Source organism: Loxodonta africana, chromosome 21 (genome assembly GCF_030014295.1).
Source record: "Loxodonta africana isolate mLoxAfr1 chromosome 21, mLoxAfr1.hap2, whole genome shotgun sequence".
Lineage (NCBI taxonomy): Eukaryota > Metazoa > Chordata > Mammalia > Proboscidea > Elephantidae > Loxodonta > Loxodonta africana.
In genome coordinates, this window is record NC_087362.1 from 36083705 (window position 1) to 36100946 (window position 17242).

Here is a 17242-nt window from a genome sequence, read left to right on the forward strand (position 1 = left end):
CAAGACTGGAGGGCATAAGGGTTTTTTTTTTTTTAATATTTGACTGTGTTTTTGGTGAAAGTTTACATAGCAAATTAGGTTCCTATTTAACAATTTTTATACATATTGTTAAGTGACATTGGTTACATTTTCAACATGGTGTCAACGTTCTCATTATTTCTGTTCTTGTTGTTCCATTGCCATTAATCTAGCTTCCCTGTCCCTCCTCCTGATCTTTTCATCTTTGCATTAGGGTAAATGTTGACCATTTGGTCTCATATGGACTGCTTTTTAAAGCAGCACAGTACTCACGGGTGATAATTTTTTTATTTTACGAGCCAATCTGTTATTTAGCTGAAAGGTAACCTCTGGGAGTGGTTTCATTTCCAAATTTAAAGGGTATCTCAGGGTGATAGCATCAGGGGTTCCTCTAGTCTCTACTAATCCAGTAAGTCTGAACTTTTTTCTTAAGAATTTGAGTTTTGTCCTACATTTTCCTTCCATTGTATCCTGGACCATCTATTGTGTCCCTGGTCAGGACGAGAGCACAAGAATTTTTGACACTCAGGTTCGGGAGTCACAACAGCCTCTTGCAGTTTAGGATAGAAGCCAGATCACTGAAACTCTCCAACCTTAGCTCCTTGAATATCTAAGACAACCTATCTTGGTGGAGTTGAACATACCAATAACCATCAAGAAGATGGTACAGGACTGGGCCACTTTTTGCTCCGTTGTAGATGGGGTTGCCACAAATCAGAGCCAACTCGACAGCAATGAACAATAACCTACCTTGGGGGCGCGTGGAAAGTAAAGCTTTGAAATATTAAGCAATTTCTTTTCTGACCTATTTTCTTTTGCCTCACAGCCCTTTCCTACACCCAGGCAGCTAGATCTTCACTCTGTGTGGGAAGAGCGGCTGACGCAGCAGGAAGAGGGTAATAAGGGTCCCTGTCCGGCTTTGAAGCCTCCAGAGCCTACCTTCCATTTCCCCCTCAAAGGAGAGTTTAAAGACAGTATAATATCTTGAGGAGAATGCGTGGTGATATAAAAGCCTGCCTTCCCTCCTCCCTTAGACTAGAAAAGATACCCTAGTCCAGGAAGGAGTCCCTGGGTGGTGCAGATGGTTAAGTACTTGATTACTAGCTAAAAGGTTGAAGGTTTGAACACACCGAGAAGTGCTTCAGAAGAAAGGTCTGGAGATCTGCTTCCTAAAGATCACTGCCTTGACACCTTATGAAGCAGGTCTACTCTGCACACATGGGGTTGCCATGAGTCAGAATCAACTCAGCAGCAAGTTCAGGGAACCAGGAAAACTACAGGGAAAGTACCAAGAGCTTGGGTCATTGCAGGGTCCCTGATAAAGTGTCTCTGATCCCTATTCCCTTTCCCAGCCAGCCCAACTCCCCTAAGTGTGTATCAGAATCAGGTAGAGAGCTTGTTAAAGCCCAGAGAATCTGCCACAGCAGGTCTGGTGTGGGGCCTGAGAATCTGCATTTCCAACAAGTTCCCAGGTGACGCTGATGCTGCAGATTCCACCACAATTGAATAACCACTGCTCAAGAGCAGTGGTTTTCAACCCTGACCACACATTAGGATCACTGAGAAGCTTCAAAAAAACCCAATGCCCAAGCCGCATCCCAGACCTATGGGGTCATAAACTCTGGGGTGGAGTGGGGGACCTAGGCATTACTACTTTTTAAAATTCCCCAGTTGGTTCCAATGTATAGCCAAGCTTGGGAACCATTGTCCTAAATGCTAGGAAAGATGTAACACAAAAACTCCAGATGTTTTGGGGGGATCTGGAGCAGAGGTGAATAATCTAGATCCTCTTTACCTGGGAGAAGCAGGGTTAACAGGATCCAGGTATGTTTAGGTAGGCAGACTTGAAACAGATTCTCCTTGTTCCCAGAAAGTTTCTCAGAATGTGTTCCCCAGACAAGCAGCATCAGTCTCCCTCTTGATCAGACACTGTCATTGGGGCCCAGCCACCTGTGATTTAACAAGCCCTATTTTTTTTTTTTATAGGGTCGCTGTGAGTCAGAATCAACTTGACGGCAGTGGATTTCCAGGTGATTTTGATGCACACTCAAGGGTAAGAACCACTGGAATCCTGTTCCAGTGGAATGTGCCTCAGTGCTAGAAGGAAGGCACCAGACCTACCACTGACTCTCCAATGGCAACAAGGATGGAGTAGCAGCCAACTTGCATGGCAAGGGGACAGAGCACTTGACATCTCAGCAGGAGGCAGAATGAGGCATTGACAATCAAAGACCAAATATCCCATCCCCAGGAATTTGTGTGCTACCTCAGGGAAGTGAGGAGAAGCTCAAAATGATTGAAATGGTTTTGCCAGCTGGCTGAATAATGGCTTGAAAGAGAAATTGAATCAAGTTACAGGAAATAAGGTTAACATTTCTTGAGTTTGTGGACTGACATTTATGGTTGTGACCGTTAAGTGAGATGGTGCCTGGCAAGTAGAAAGAGATCAGCAGTTATTACAAGGATGGTGTTGGGTAGAACCGATGTCTCTTTCACAGCAAATAATGGTTTTAATTCTCAGCCTGTTGCACAGCTTTGACAAGTCAATGCACTGGAGACAGCTTGAGAATGCTCCAGAATAGAGGTCAGCAAACCTTTTCTATAAAGGGCCCAAGAGTAAATATTTTAGGCTTTGCAGGCTGTACTGTCCCTCTTGAAATTACTCTAACTCCACCACTGAAGTGCAAGAGCAACCACAGTAAATATATAGGCATAGCTGTGTGCCAATAAAACTTTATTTATGGACACTGAAATTTGAATTCCATATAATTTTCGTTCTTCTGATTTTTTCTGCCAACATTATAAAATGTAAAGCCCATCCTCAGCTTGCAGCCCATGTGAAAACAAGCAACAGATTTATAGAATTTTTTTAAAAAAACTAAATTATGGACATGGAGAACACAGATTAGTAGTTGCTAGGAATTAGGAAGGGAAGGGGTAGGCACATAAGAGAGCCCAGTGATGACAGAGCCATTCTGTATCTTGATTGTGATAAAATTGTGACAAAATTGAATAGAACTACACACACACACACACACACACACACGTGCTTGTATAACTGGTGAAATCCGAATTTCACCTCCACATTTTTCAGACGTTTCCTGAGCATTATGTGCCAGAGGCTGTGCTTAATGTTAGTGAAAGGAAAACAGGAGCCAACACTAGTGCTCGCCTTGGCGCTAGATACTCTTCTAAATGATCTAGATATATTGACTTGGCTAATCCTTCAACTACCCAGTGAGGCAGGTACCATTACCCTCCTTTTGCTGGGAATGTCTGCTGTAAAGAAGATGTATGCTGGAAGTGCTGGGGCCTCATGGGAAGCCCCAAAATGAAGCCAGCACAGGAAAAAGCAGAGCTAAGAAATAGAGAGACTGGGGGCTAATGACATTGCTTGAGTGCCTGAATCCAACCATGCCTGAAGCCAACTGAACTTTCCAATTATATAAACAAATACATTCTCTCTCTTGCCTTAGCACTTTTGAATTGGGTTGTGTCACTTGCATCTGAAAGAATTCTGATGGACCTTGCTCTCAAGGAGCCTAGTGGTGAAGAGTGGGAGATAGACAAATAGTTACCATAGTGCGCAGGTATGTGCGAGGCATAAGGATTCAGTGCCCAGAAGAGGGAGTGAATAATAATGAGTTACGAAGACGGTCATGTAAAGGATGATATGCTGGAGCTGAGTCTCCTGTGGGGATACAGTCTGCAATTGGATAAGGGCAAGTGTCTTAACAAGAGGAAGTGGAGGTGAGAGGGACATTTCAGTAAGAAGAAGCTGTATGTGTAAAGGTGTGAAATTAGCACATTGTGTTCTTGAAACCATTCAGAATTTACTGAGTGAACCAGCATGTATTGCAAATTAAGGATTTGGCAAGGGCTATTGTCCCGAGAGGCATTTTAATCCTTGCTAAGGAGTTTTTTTCTGATAGGGACCCATTGAACCATTAAATGACAAAGCAAAACACCTACCACACACCTGGCTGGTGGGAGGAGCCCAGGCTCTGTATATCAATGGGACTTTAGAAGACGGATGGCATTATAAGATGTGCAGGTTGGGAAGATTACTCTCCATTTGGAAAGCAATGGACAAGGAAGGATGGGTTACACAGGGGTCCTTGTGGTAGCACAGACAATGGCTGATGAAGCTTGCCCTGTGGAACAGTAAATATCTAGGATGTAAAACTGACAAGACTCAGGACCAATAAGATGCAGGGATTAAGTGTAAACTGGAGGTCTGAGTGGCCTCCAGGTTGCTGGCTTGCATGACCAATTAGGTGGCAGTGCCACTATCTAAGCCATGGAATGCAAGAGCATAAACTGATTTGCAGACTGGCAGCAAGGGGAAAAGATAACGGGGGCTGTTTTTGAAAAGTTGAGGCTGAAACCTCTGGGATGTTAAGTGGAGATTCTGGTAGACAATTTTACACACATGCAGGGCTAGACATCAGGAGGGTAGGCTAGATTGGTAATGTAAATCTGGAAGTTATTGGCTTAAATTGAAGTATGTCTCAAACCTGACCAAACATTACATCACCTGGGGAGCTTCAAAATATACCGATGCCTGAGACTCCCTACTAGAGGTACTGGGGGGCAGGCAGCTTCATGGGGGTTGGACCTGTACAGTCACATCGGGCAGGAGCTCAGAAGGGTCTCATGCTTGGTTTAACGCTCTGCTATCACTGTCTAAATTCTTAATCATTTTCTTAACAAGCCCCCCATTTTCATTTGGCATTGCACCCCCCCAAATTGTGAAGCCAGTCCTGGGTGTGAGCATGGATATTTGTAAACATTTCCCAAGTGATTCTAATGAGTAGCAGGTTGAGAAGTCCTGCCCCAGGGACTGAAGAGTATAGCCCAGGAAATGTGGAATGGGAAGTTTGAGAATGGAGCTCTGGGAAACATCACACTTATGGGGGAGACAGAAGCAGAGGTCCATAAAGAAAAAGCAGAAAGACTGATCTGAGAGCTAGGAGGACAATGGGGGCTGGGAACCCCAAAGTCACAGCAGAGAGAGATGATTAACCCACTTAAACAGTGCAAAGAAGTTAAGAACTTGGTGTTCAGGCCAATACTGATTAATTTTGCCAGATCAGTTAGGGAGGCAGGGTGAGGGCCAAAGTCAGACTGGAGGTGAAGAAGTAAAAACCAAGGTCAATGACAGTTTCAACGAGCTTGGCCCTGAAGGAAGAGGAAGAGAAAGGACAGTAGTTAAAGGACAGTGACTGTGCAGCTATTTTTTTAATCTGGAGAAATCTAATGGATGTCAGCATTTTTGGGAGGAGAGAAATGGGGAAGGGGTGGAGGCCATTAATGAGAGGATGACTCAGTGGAAGTTGGAGGGAATGGGATACAAAGAATTCTGTAAGCTCTGAAAGGATAGGACCATATCTGATTCATTCCTCAGGACTTCATGTCTGTGGGAGTCTCTGGCATACAGTAGGTGCTCAGTGGAGATAGCCTCAGGCTCAGTCAGCAGCCAGAGTGAGCAGAGGGTGATGGTAATGAGAGGACGGAATCAGAGGTGGGTGTCTGTACGGAGGGGTTTCTGGAGGGTGAAGGGCAGTAGAGGGCATGGGGGAGACATAGTTGAAAGTAGTACCTCTGTCCGGTACCTTCTCCACCACCTTGCGGTATGCCTCTCTTATCTGGGCTGGGTTGGTAACATCCAGCTGGATCACGGAGAGCCGCGAGGAGCAGGTTCTTTGTAGTTCCTCTGCTCCTGCTCCTTTTTCATTCAACACTCCAGCCAATACCGTGAAACCCAGCTTGTCCATATACTTGGACAAAGCATGGCCAATCCCGGAATCACAACCTGCAAAGGGTCAAAGAAATACAAGGTGGGCTAAAACCAAAGTGACAGGAAGATTTGTTTAACAAGGAGGACATCATTTGTTAATAGTGATTTTCCATGTTCTCTGAAGAGAGTGAGTCTTAAGGAAGTCTCTATTTCCTAATGGGGTAATGGGTGAAGAAAGCAAGACAGATAAATTTCTCTTTATAACTACTAACCTAAAGGTGGGCCGTTCAAACCCAACCAATGGTACCATGGAGAGCCTGGAGACCTGCTTCCATTAAGATCACAGCCAAGAAAACCCTATGGAGCAGTTCTACTCTCTAATACATGGGGTCGCCATGAGTCGGACAGGAGCCCTGGTGGTGCAGTGGTTAAGGGCTCAGCTGCTAACTGAAAGGTTGGCGGTTTGAACCCAAGAGCCACTCCTTGAGGAAAAGACCTGACAATCTGCTCCCATAAAGATTACAGCCTTGGAAACCCTATGAGGCAGCTCTACTCTGTCCTATAGGGTTGCTGTGAGTTGGAATTGACTCGACAGCACACAACAACAATGAGTTGGAATTGACTCGGTGGCAACAGGTTTGGTTTTTTTTTTTAGGTGGAAGGAGAAAGGTCAATGTGGTGGGGGGGGGGTGGGTGAATGGTCTAGGAGAGACTGGTGGCCAAAGAGGAACCTTGGAGGGAAAATTGAGACGTCCAACAGAGTTTTTTAAACTAATCTTTGCTGTGTAGTGTTTCATGTAGCCTCCAAACCAAAAAAAAAAACCAAACCTGATGCCCTCAAGTCAATTCCAACTTATATTGAGCCTATAGGGCAGAGTTAAACTGTCTCATAGGGTTTCCAAAGAGTGCCTGGTGGATTCGAACTGCCAACCTTTTGGTTAGCAGCCAAACTCTTAACCACTACACCGCCAGGGTTTCCATGTAACCTCCATCACTCCATAAAATCATCAGTAAAGCATCTGTTACAAACTAATACTTAAGAGTTGATTTTGCTTTTTGGAGACATAAAAAAATACTGCTTCAAAGTAGATACAAGGCAATAGCAGAGGCTGCCCATAGGGGTGAATTCCATCTGGGTTATAGAAGACGAAGGCTCATGGCCATCTATGCTTCTCATGTCACAGGCCTTTCTCCACCTGAGGCCTTCCCCAAGTCTTTGAATAGACATAAGTGCTAGAAAGAAACTTGCAACAGGAACCATATACAAACCCTTAAGCCCACTGCTCTGTGAATGAAAAGAAAATGTAATATGTAAAATATGCATCAGACCTCTCAGAATTTGAAATGGGAGTTTGCCTGACCCAGTCCGGAGGATATTATGGAACGTATAGAAATGCCTTTTTTTTTATAGAAATGCCTTACACCCACAAGGGCAACACTTAAATAACTGAAGTTCTGGTACTGAAGATGAAGACAACATGGACAAGAACCTGCCATCACCCTTTGAGCCATGCCACGATAAACTTGTAACAACGTGTCACCATAATTTTAAAGATCAGAGTCATTTCATATTGACTCATGTTATCTTCCCTGTCAGCCTCAAGACATCTCTCTTTAGTAGTTGAAGACTACAGTCAGGCACCCCCCTCAAGAATGAGGAAATAAGGGAAATCGGAGGGCATGCTGAAAATTAATTCAAAGATTAGTGTAGATGGGATCAGTAAAGAGCTATGACTTCCAAGCTAATGAGGCATGCCTGGCATCTGATCGGATGTACTACTGTATACCAACAGAGGACGATCACCGTCAGGAGGCAAAATGACAGAGATGGACTCTCCAGTATCAGCAGAGTTTGGGAGAAATGACACTAACACCCACTGTTGATGAAGGTGTCAATTTAAACACTTGGGAAGATGAACATTTGCTACCATTTTAAATGTGCATGTCCCTTGACCCCCAAAGTCTCATTACCTACCCTAGAGAAATATTCAGAGATATAAGTGATGCTCTTTACAGCATTCTTTACATAACAAAGACAGAAAATAACCTAAATGTCCATGAATAGAAGAATCGTTACATATATTTATGGTACATCAATGGACTATGTCCCAACAATTTAAAAAGATGAGGTTGAGCTATGTATACTGACATGGATATTGCTCCAAGATACTTTATTAAGTGAAATAAAATAAGTTGTGGTTTAATTACTCAAAAAATATAAATGTTTATAATTATTTAAATATTTATATTATATATAAATGGTATAAATTTTCATATATTCAAATATAAGTATATAAAATGTATTACTTATAATATAAATTATACATTTACACTATATTTACAGACTTTATATTTTATACATTTGTAATATAAAATATACATATTAACATAATTTATGCAAAAAAGGGGGAGTTAATTTTATACCTCCCTATGAATAGAAATATAAAAGAAAGGATTTGGAAGAAGAGGCAACAAAATGATAACAGTAGTTACTTCTAGGTGGAGAAACAGAGCAGAGGGAGGCTTTGTCTTGTAATGTTTTCACTTTTGCTGCAAGAAAGTTTTTTTTTCCTCATGCAGTTTCTCTTTTTAAAGGCCATGCAAGTAGAATGGGGATTGGCCAGCCCTGTAAGTGTGAGAAAAGGAGCCCTGGTGACTCAGTGGTTAAGCACTGGGGTGCCGACCAAAAGGTCGGCGGTTCAAACCCTTCAGCCACTCTGTGGGAGAAAGATGTAGCGGTCTGCCTCCATAAAGATTACAGCCTTGGAAACCCACTGGGACAGTTCTGCTTAGCCCCATAGGGTCGCTATGAGTCAGAATTGACTCAATGGCAATGGGTTTAGTATATTGTATGCTTACCAAGTCTGAGCCAGCCTCACATGTATTAACTCACTGAATCCTCCCAACCACCTGGGTAGGTAAATCATTTTATTGGCACCAGTTGACAGGAGGAAACTGAGACACAGAAAGGTTAGATTGTACAGCTAAGATGCGGCAGAGCTGGGGTTGCAACCCAAACTGCCCTTGGTGTTGACATCCAAACCCAAAAAACAACAAATCCAGTGCCGTCGAGTCGATTCCAACTCATAGTGACCCTATAGGACAGAGTAGAACTGCCCCACAGAGTTTCCAAAGAGAGCCTGGTAATCTGGTGGATTCCAACTGTTGACCCCTTGGTTAGCAGCCGTAGCACTTAACCACTACGCCACCAGGGTTTCTGTGTTGACATCTAGGAAATGAAATATTCAAACCCTCAGAACACAGGGCTTGGGCAGAGTAGATTGTCAAAGAAAAGCATCTGTTAAATGAATGGACATTTCTGCATAAGAGAGTGCTAAAATGTGAATACCTTAAGAAGAGGGAGAGCCGTCTGTCTCCAGTGTCAAGGTGGCCTGACTCATAATAAGTGCTCAGCAAATGTTTGTTGAGTTGGCTGCCTATCCCAATAGAGGGTGGGGGAAGTGCTGGGGTTGATTTTAATCTGTGCCCTTTGAGATCGCTCTGTCTGTAACCAGTTGCCGTCAACTTATATTGTGTCAGAATAGAACTGTGCTCCATAGGGTTTTCAATAACATATTTTTCAGAGGTAAATTGCCAGGTCTTTCTTCCGAGGCACCTCTGGGTGAACTCCAACCTCCAACCTTTCTGTTAGCAGTCAAGTGCGTTAACCATTTGCACCACCCAGGGACTCCATTCTATCTCTTCTTGTTGTTGTTAGGTGCCATTGAGTTGGTTCCGACTCATAGAGAATGAAACCCCGTCCAGTCCTGCACCGTCCTCACAATCATTGTTATGCTTGAGCCCATTGTTGCAGCCATTGTGTCAATCCATCTAATTGAGGGTCTTCCTCTTTTTTGCTGACCCTCTACTTTCCCAACCATGATGTCCTTCTCCAGGGACTGGACCCTCCTGATAACATGTCCAAAGTATGTGAGATGTAGCCTCACCATCCTTGTGTCTACGGAGCATTATGGTTGTACTTCTTCCAGGACAGATTTGTTCATTCTTCTGGCAGCCCATGGCATATTCAACACTCTTCATAAAATGCACCAATTCTTTTTCAGTCTTCCTTATACATCATCCAGCTTTCACATGCATATGAGGCGATTGAAAACACCATGGCTTGAGTCAGGTGCACCTTAGTCTTGAAGGTAACATCTTTGCTTTTCAGCCCTTTAAAGAGGTCTTTTGCAGTAGATTTGCCCAATGAAATGCATCTTTTGATTTCTTGACTGCTGCTTCCATGAGTGTTGATTGAGGATCCAAGTAAAATAAAATCCTTGACAACTTCAATCTTTTCCCCATCTATCGTAATGTTGCTTATTGGTCCAGCTGTGAGGATTTTTGTTTTATGTTGAGGTGTAATCCATACTGAAGGTTGTGTTCTTTGATCTTCATCAGTAAGTGCTTCAAGTCCTCTTCACTTTCAGCAAGTAAGGTTGTGTCATCTGCATAACACAGGTCGTTAATGAGTCTTCCTCCAATCCTGATGCCCTGTTCTTCGTGTAGTCCAGCTTCTCGGATTATTTGCTTAGCATACAGATTGAATAGGTATGGTGATAGGATACAACCCTGATGCACACCTTTCCTGGCTTTAAATCATGCAGTATCCCCGTGTTCTATTAGAATGACTGCTTCTTGATCTATGTACATGTTCCTCATGAGCATAATTAAGTGCTCTATCTATCTCTAGTGGCCTAAAAACCCCTCACCTGGGAGCACGTGATGAATACCAGAGTCCCATTTATTCAAGATTGAATAGAGTGAATTTGAAATAGTTCTTCATCATAACATTTGTAATAAAGTCTCATTTTATGTGTGACATGGAAATGATGTGAATCAAATTGAATTAAAAAAAATTAAGAGTAGTATCATTTCAAAACTGGTGGGCCAATTGTAAATGTATTTATGCTATTGTCACATGGAAGTGCCATCTTAGCTGGTGACCAGAGATGTGCCCCATCGTTTGTTGGGTTAAGTCTTCAATTAGGCAAGTTATGAATACTGTGAGTTCAGGAGATTATGGAAGTCAGGTCTCTTAAATAAAATGCATCCACTCTGTAAAGATAAGACAAGAGACTGCAGTGCTCATGGACTTTGGAATCCAGCTGGGTCCCTTGGAAGCAACATTCATAGACAAAGAAGAAGGGTGAAGAATTTGCAAACTTGTAAATGGCTTCTTGCCATAATTAAAAGATAATATAAGTAATAAAACCTCATGATCATCAATGAGATAGGTAGATAAAAGAAGAAATTATCACAGTCTCACCAATCAAACATAACTTTTATAATTTTGTTGTTTTTTTTTTCTCCTAGCCTTCTCTCTCTCTACACATTGTTCTTTAGTGATTACAGTAATATAACACACATAATTTGGCAACCAATTTTTAAAATTAATATTAAATAAAACATTTTTATATGTTGCTACGTAGTCTTCAAAACCATGACTTTTCATTACCGGATGAAATTCTCACTATTAAAAATGCTGCAGAGATAAACAGATACAGCCTGCTTTCTGGAGCCTCCTGGGTTCATATCCCAGCTCTGCCATTTACCAGCTGTGTGACTTTTGGCATGTTGCTTAACTTATCTGTGCCTCAGTTTCCCCATCTAAAAAGTGGGAATGATACCAGGGCCTGCCTCATTACTTGTTAGAAGGATTAAGTGATTTTTTTTAATTGTTCTTTAGATGAAGGTTTACAGAACAAACTAGCTTCTCATTAAGCAGTTAGTACACATATTGTTTTATGACATTAACAATCCCACAACATGTCAGCATTCTCCCTTCTTGACCTTGGGTTCCCTATTACCAGCTTTCCTGTCCCTTCCTACCTTCTAGTGCTTTCCCTTGGGCTGGTCCGCCCCTTTAATCTTGTTTTGTTTTATGGCCATGTCTAATCTTTGGCTGAAGGGTGAATCTCAGGAGTGACTTCCTTGAACTAAAAGAGTATCTGGGGGCCATACTCTTGGGGTTTTTACAATCTTTGTCAGGCCAGTAAGTCTGGTGTTTTTTCTGTGATTTAGAATTTTGTTCTACATTTTTCTCCAGCTCTATCTGGAACCTTCTATTGTGATCCCCGTTAGAGCTGTCAGTGGTTGTAGCTGGGCACCATCTAGTTATGCTGGACTTGGTCTGGTAGAGGCCATGGTAAATGTGGTCCATCAATTCTTTGGACTAATCTTTCCCTTGTGTCTTTAGTTTTCTTCTTTCTCCCTTGCTACCAAAAGGGGTGAGACCAGTGGAATATCTTAGATGGCCACTGACAGTCTTTCAAAACCCAAGATGCTACTCACCAAAGCAGAATGTAGAACATTTTCCTTATAAACTATGTCATGCCAGTTGAGCTAGATGTTCCCAGAGACCATGGTCCCCACAGCACTCAGCCCAGTAATTTGGTCCCTCAGGGAGTTTGGATGTATCTGTGGAGCTTCCATGATCTTGCCTTGGACAAGTTGTGCTGGCTTCCTCAGTATCGTGTACTGTCTTACCCTTCACCAAAGTTACCACTTACCTATTGTGTATTTAATGTTTTTCCATCCCCACTCCTCCCTCCTTCGTAACCTTTGAAGATTGTTTCTTTTGGTATGTAAATGGAAGGATTAACTGATTTGATATATTAAAGTACTTGGAACAAGGCCTGGCACACACAGTTCTTATGTAACTGTTTGTTAAGTAAATGGGGTGATTTTCTATCCATGTTACTCCTTTCATCGGCTGTTCCTCGTTCTTGGAACCAAAAGGAATTGTCAGTTCCGTTCTCAGAAGGTCATCACAGCGATTCTAACCACAGTGATGAATCAATCACCCAAAGACCTCGATTCTGCTTTCTGACAGCGATCCCTTCTCTCCCCCACTCTGTACCAAAAGCACCTCTGAGCTCCCCTTCACCAGTGAAATCTTCAACCAGCAGCAGCTTAAAGCAGAGATACTCACAGGGTCACCATCTTCAGAGGCACCAAGACCTTTCTAGTAGAGGAATTAATTCCGCTTCTAATAGCTGAATGGGAGAAACACATACTGAAGACCTACTGTGTATCACTAAGAGAACACAGTCTTTATGTGTTTCATTTAACCTACGCAGTCTATTTTGTAAAACTTTCAACTAGCTCTTAGAAATGGGAGGTTTCATCTAAGAACCCTGGACTTGCACTCCCACCAGGGCCCTCAGCTGAAGCCAAGGACCCCACAGGTTGCCCCTTATATGTGGTACACTTTCTCCCTTAGGAATGAGGCTTGGGTATGTTCATTTCTACCTTCAGCATTCCTCACTTATGCGACCTGCCTCCCTAGACTTCTGATAACATTGTCAAATTTACAAAGGTCATCTAAATCAAGAGTTGTTTATTTAGAACCCTGTGGGTAGCTACTGGAAAGGACCTTACCCTCTGTTTTGGTTACCTAGTGCTCCTATAATGCAAATACCACAAGTGGATGGCTTTAACAAGCAGAAATTTATTTTCTTACAGTTTTAAAAAAAAAAAAAGGCTAGAAATCCAAATTCAGGGTGTCAGCTCTAGAAGAAGGCTTTCTCTTCCTGTTGGTACTGGAGTAATTTCCTTGTCTCCTCTGAGTTTCTGCTCCCGGGCAATCTTCTCATGGCTTGGTATCTCTCTTCCCCCATTTTTGCTTGTTAGCTTCCATTTAATCTCTTTTATCTCTCAAAAGAGATTAACTCGCACGATAGCAAAAAGATGGAAACAGTTTAAGTGCCCATCAACAGATGAATGGATTAACAAACTGTGGCACATACATACAATGGAATACTACCCAATGATAAAGAATAATGACAAATCTGCAAAACATCTCACAACATGGATGAATTTGGAGGACATTATCCTGAGTGAAACAAGTCAATCATAAAAGGGCAAATATTGTATGAGACCACTATTATAAAGTAACATCAGAGGTTTACATACAGAAAAAAAAAAAAGAAAGAAAAAAAAATTCTTAGAAAGATACCAAGGTTAGGAGGGAAAATTACCATATAGATAGAAGATACATGTTAATATTGGTGAAAGGAAAGGCAATACACAATATGGAAGAAGTCAGTACAACATGACCAAAGCAAGAGAGGAAGGACACTGGAAGGAACACAGGAATGAAGGGCAACTACAGTAGCTAGTATAGATAGCATAGATAATCCTGCAGCAATTAGTATTCAAAAACAATAATTTATTAATGAATATATAGGAAGGTAGATAGGCCAAGAGGTGAGGGAGGGTGTAAGTGAGCACATCCGCCAGCAGATACAGGTTTAGTGGTGGACATTTCTACATACACGACTATAGGTACTCCTCATACATTAATATAGACAGTAGAGCCCATAAGGGGCTCAGTCAGGGAATCCTGTTAGACATAACCAAACACCTCATGGGATGCAGTTCCTAGGCTTAAAGGCAAAGTTCCTAGACCCAGGGGACATCTACATCAATTGGCACAACACAGTTCATAAAGACAATGTTCTGCATCCTACTTTGGTGACTAGCCTCTGGGGTCTTAAAAGCTTATAAGCGGCTGTCTAAGATATAGCTATCGATCTCTTGCCATCTGGAACTAAGGAAAGTGCAGAAAACCAAAGACTCAAAGGAACAATTAGTCCAAAGGACTAACAGACCACATTGAAACACAGCCTATACAACCCCAAGACCAAAGGTATTAGCTAGTGCCTGGCTACCACTACGATCACAACAGAGGGTTCCAGACAGAGTGGGAGGAAAAATGAGGAGCAAAAAATCAAATTCACAAAAAAGATGAGGCTTGCTGGTTTGACAGAGACTTGAGGACCCCCTAAGACTATGAACCTAAGACATCTTTTGGACCTGGAACTGAAGGTATTCCCAGAAACCACCTTCCAGCCAAACAGACAAGCCCATATAATAAACAATAGCACCAGAGAGGCATGTGCATCTTAGAACAATCAATTATATGAGATCAAAAAGGGCAATATTGCCCAAAAGGAAAGATAAGGCAGGAAGTGATAGAAAATCAGAATGAAAGGAAATGGGGAACCCAGGGCAGGAGTGGGGAGAGTGCTAACACATTGTGGGGAATAAAACCAAGGCCCTGAAACACTTAATGTACAAACTATCAAAAGGAGATCTAATGTGCTCTGTAAACTTTCACCTACTGCACAATAAAAATAGATTGACTCAAGATGTATCCTACTCTAATCCTGCCACATTAATATAACAAAGACCACCCATTCCCAAATGGGATTATAACCAAAGGCATAGAGGTTAGGATTTACGACATATTTTGGGGGAACGCAATTCAATTCATAATACCCTCCCTCCTTGAATACTTAAGCAGTCCATCAGGTCACCACCCTCATGCTGACACTTTCTGCTTTCCATAAAATATTAAGGTATAATAAAGTGCTAGGTAAGTAAAATAAAACTCTGGTGCACTTAAGACTTCCATGAGGGCCAAACAAGACAGCTTCTAATCCAGGGAGAGCAAATACCTAGCAACTGTACTAACAACACCCCACACCTCCTTGCCCTTAGTACTCTTTAAGGACAGTAACTATCAAGTGGCAAAACCCAAACCCATTGCCATCAAGTTGATTCCAACTCATAGGCCCTGAGAAATAGCTAGATCTTTCATGTCTGTTTTTAATAGAAATAATTGTAATTTTTCTGGAACGTGTGCCTTCAAGCCGATTCCGACTTACAGCGGACACAAATTAACAGAGTAGAACTGCCCCGTAGGGTTTCCTAGGCTATAATATTTACGGGAGCAGATCACCAGGTCTTTCCTCCTGAGGAGGCACTGGGTGGGTTCCATCTGATGACCTTTTGGTTAGCCACCAAGTGCTTAACCATCGCACCACCAGGGCTCCTTTCCTGAAACATAACCTTTACGAATACATCTTCCTTACTATTGCTATCCCTGTGTTAAATGGGGCAGCTCAGAGACTGAGAGCTTGAATACTTATTCAAGGCTACTCAGCTGGGATATGCTGGAATGGACCCTCAAACCTAGATTTGCTCTTTCTAAAGGTGGGTTTTTGGAAAGCATGTTCTTGTACTACTGTGCTTCTTTGACTCCTGAAGCACCTGGGCAAGGGGTCATGCACAAAGTAGGGGCCAGTGACAGGAGCTCTCAGCTGAACAGGATTCCCATCTCTGACATCAGATCCCTTCAGTGAGAATGGACTTCCATCGTTTATGAAACAGCACAAACTGCTTATATCTACTATTCCACAAGTGAATGTGCAGTGGGTTAATTCTCAGTGGCATCTGAGGAAACAACTTCAAGCCCTGCTGCAGAACAGGCAACCCTTCCAAGTAGCCTTGCTTCATAGGAGCACATGGCAGGGTTCCTGCTCCGCACTCCAGTCCGGCACCTCTCCTGAATTCTGCCTGCTGTGCCTGGACTCAAATAGAGCTTATCACTGGTTACCCCAATTGCTTCACTTTTTCTAAACAGCATCACCAGTCTTCCAGCTACTCAGGGCCAATGCCTTCTCCCCCCAGGCCCCGTGTTCGGCTAGTTCCCACGCCTTCCTTCGTGAGAATCTGACACAGGTCTCCATATTTCCTTTTCTGCACCTCACAGCAAAAAAGCCAACTCAGCTCATGTTGTCACCCACCTAGGGACATGTATTCGAAGACGTAGCAGAAATTGACATCATCATTGTTCAACGTTTCATACTGTATCTGTCAAGGCGCCACAGCAGAACAGAGAGCCACATCGCACACCAGCTAAGGACAACTGGACACGACTCTCACTGCTCATATCCCTAAAATTGATGATGACAGTGGGGGAATTTGCAGTCAGCTGAGTGAGGTGGCCAGAATTTTGAAGATTCTCAGCCAAGGCCAAAGGCTGTTTGAAGGAGGCAAAGGAAGCATACAGACAATGTGGAGGGTTCTGGTCTTGTACTCCCTGTTGGCAGTACTTAGGGAGCTCAGTCAAGACTTTTCAGCCTCATTTCCTCTCAGGATATCTTTGCAGGGACCCAGGAACACCATTTTTAACCTATTAAAAAAAAATTACTGTTGAGTTGATTCTGACTCATGGTGACCTCCATGTGTGTCACAGTAGAACTGTGCTCCATTGGGTTTTCAAGGCTGTGAGCTTTTGGAATCAGGGCATCAGGCCTTTCTTCCCAGGTGCCTCTGGGTGGGTTCAAACCGCCATTAGTAGTCTAGTTGGCTTAACTGTTGGCACCAACCAGCTTCCCCTCAAAAAGGAAAGAAAACAGAAAGAGCCTAGCCAAAGGCCCATAAACAAAAGTACTCACTCCTCAGCTTGCCCTAAGGGCTGCTTTTAACTCCTGACACTTCTCCTTGCCTCTCTTCACCTTCATGCATTCATTCATTCATTTGGAGATGCCTGTGTTAGGCCCTAGCAATACTGCCTGTAAAACACAGCCATCATCCATGCCTTTATGGAGTTTACTACTTAGGACAAAAATTTCCAGTCCTAAGTCACACCAGAATCCCTGGGGAACTCTGAAAAATGTCAGTGCCTAGTCC

The 17242-nt window shown here is 42.8% G+C and overlaps 1 protein-coding gene across 1 annotated transcript in view; it reads right to left on the reverse strand.

Moving 5' to 3' along the window:
• Positions 1-17242, reverse strand: part of HSD17B2 (hydroxysteroid 17-beta dehydrogenase 2) — a 78657-nt gene that overhangs the window by 14094 nt on the left and 47321 nt on the right. The window contains exon 2 of the mRNA XM_003418159.4: positions 5621-5833. Within this exon, the coding sequence (XP_003418207.2) occupies positions 5621-5833 (213 nt within the window). The remainder of the gene's footprint in view (positions 1-5620; positions 5834-17242) is intronic.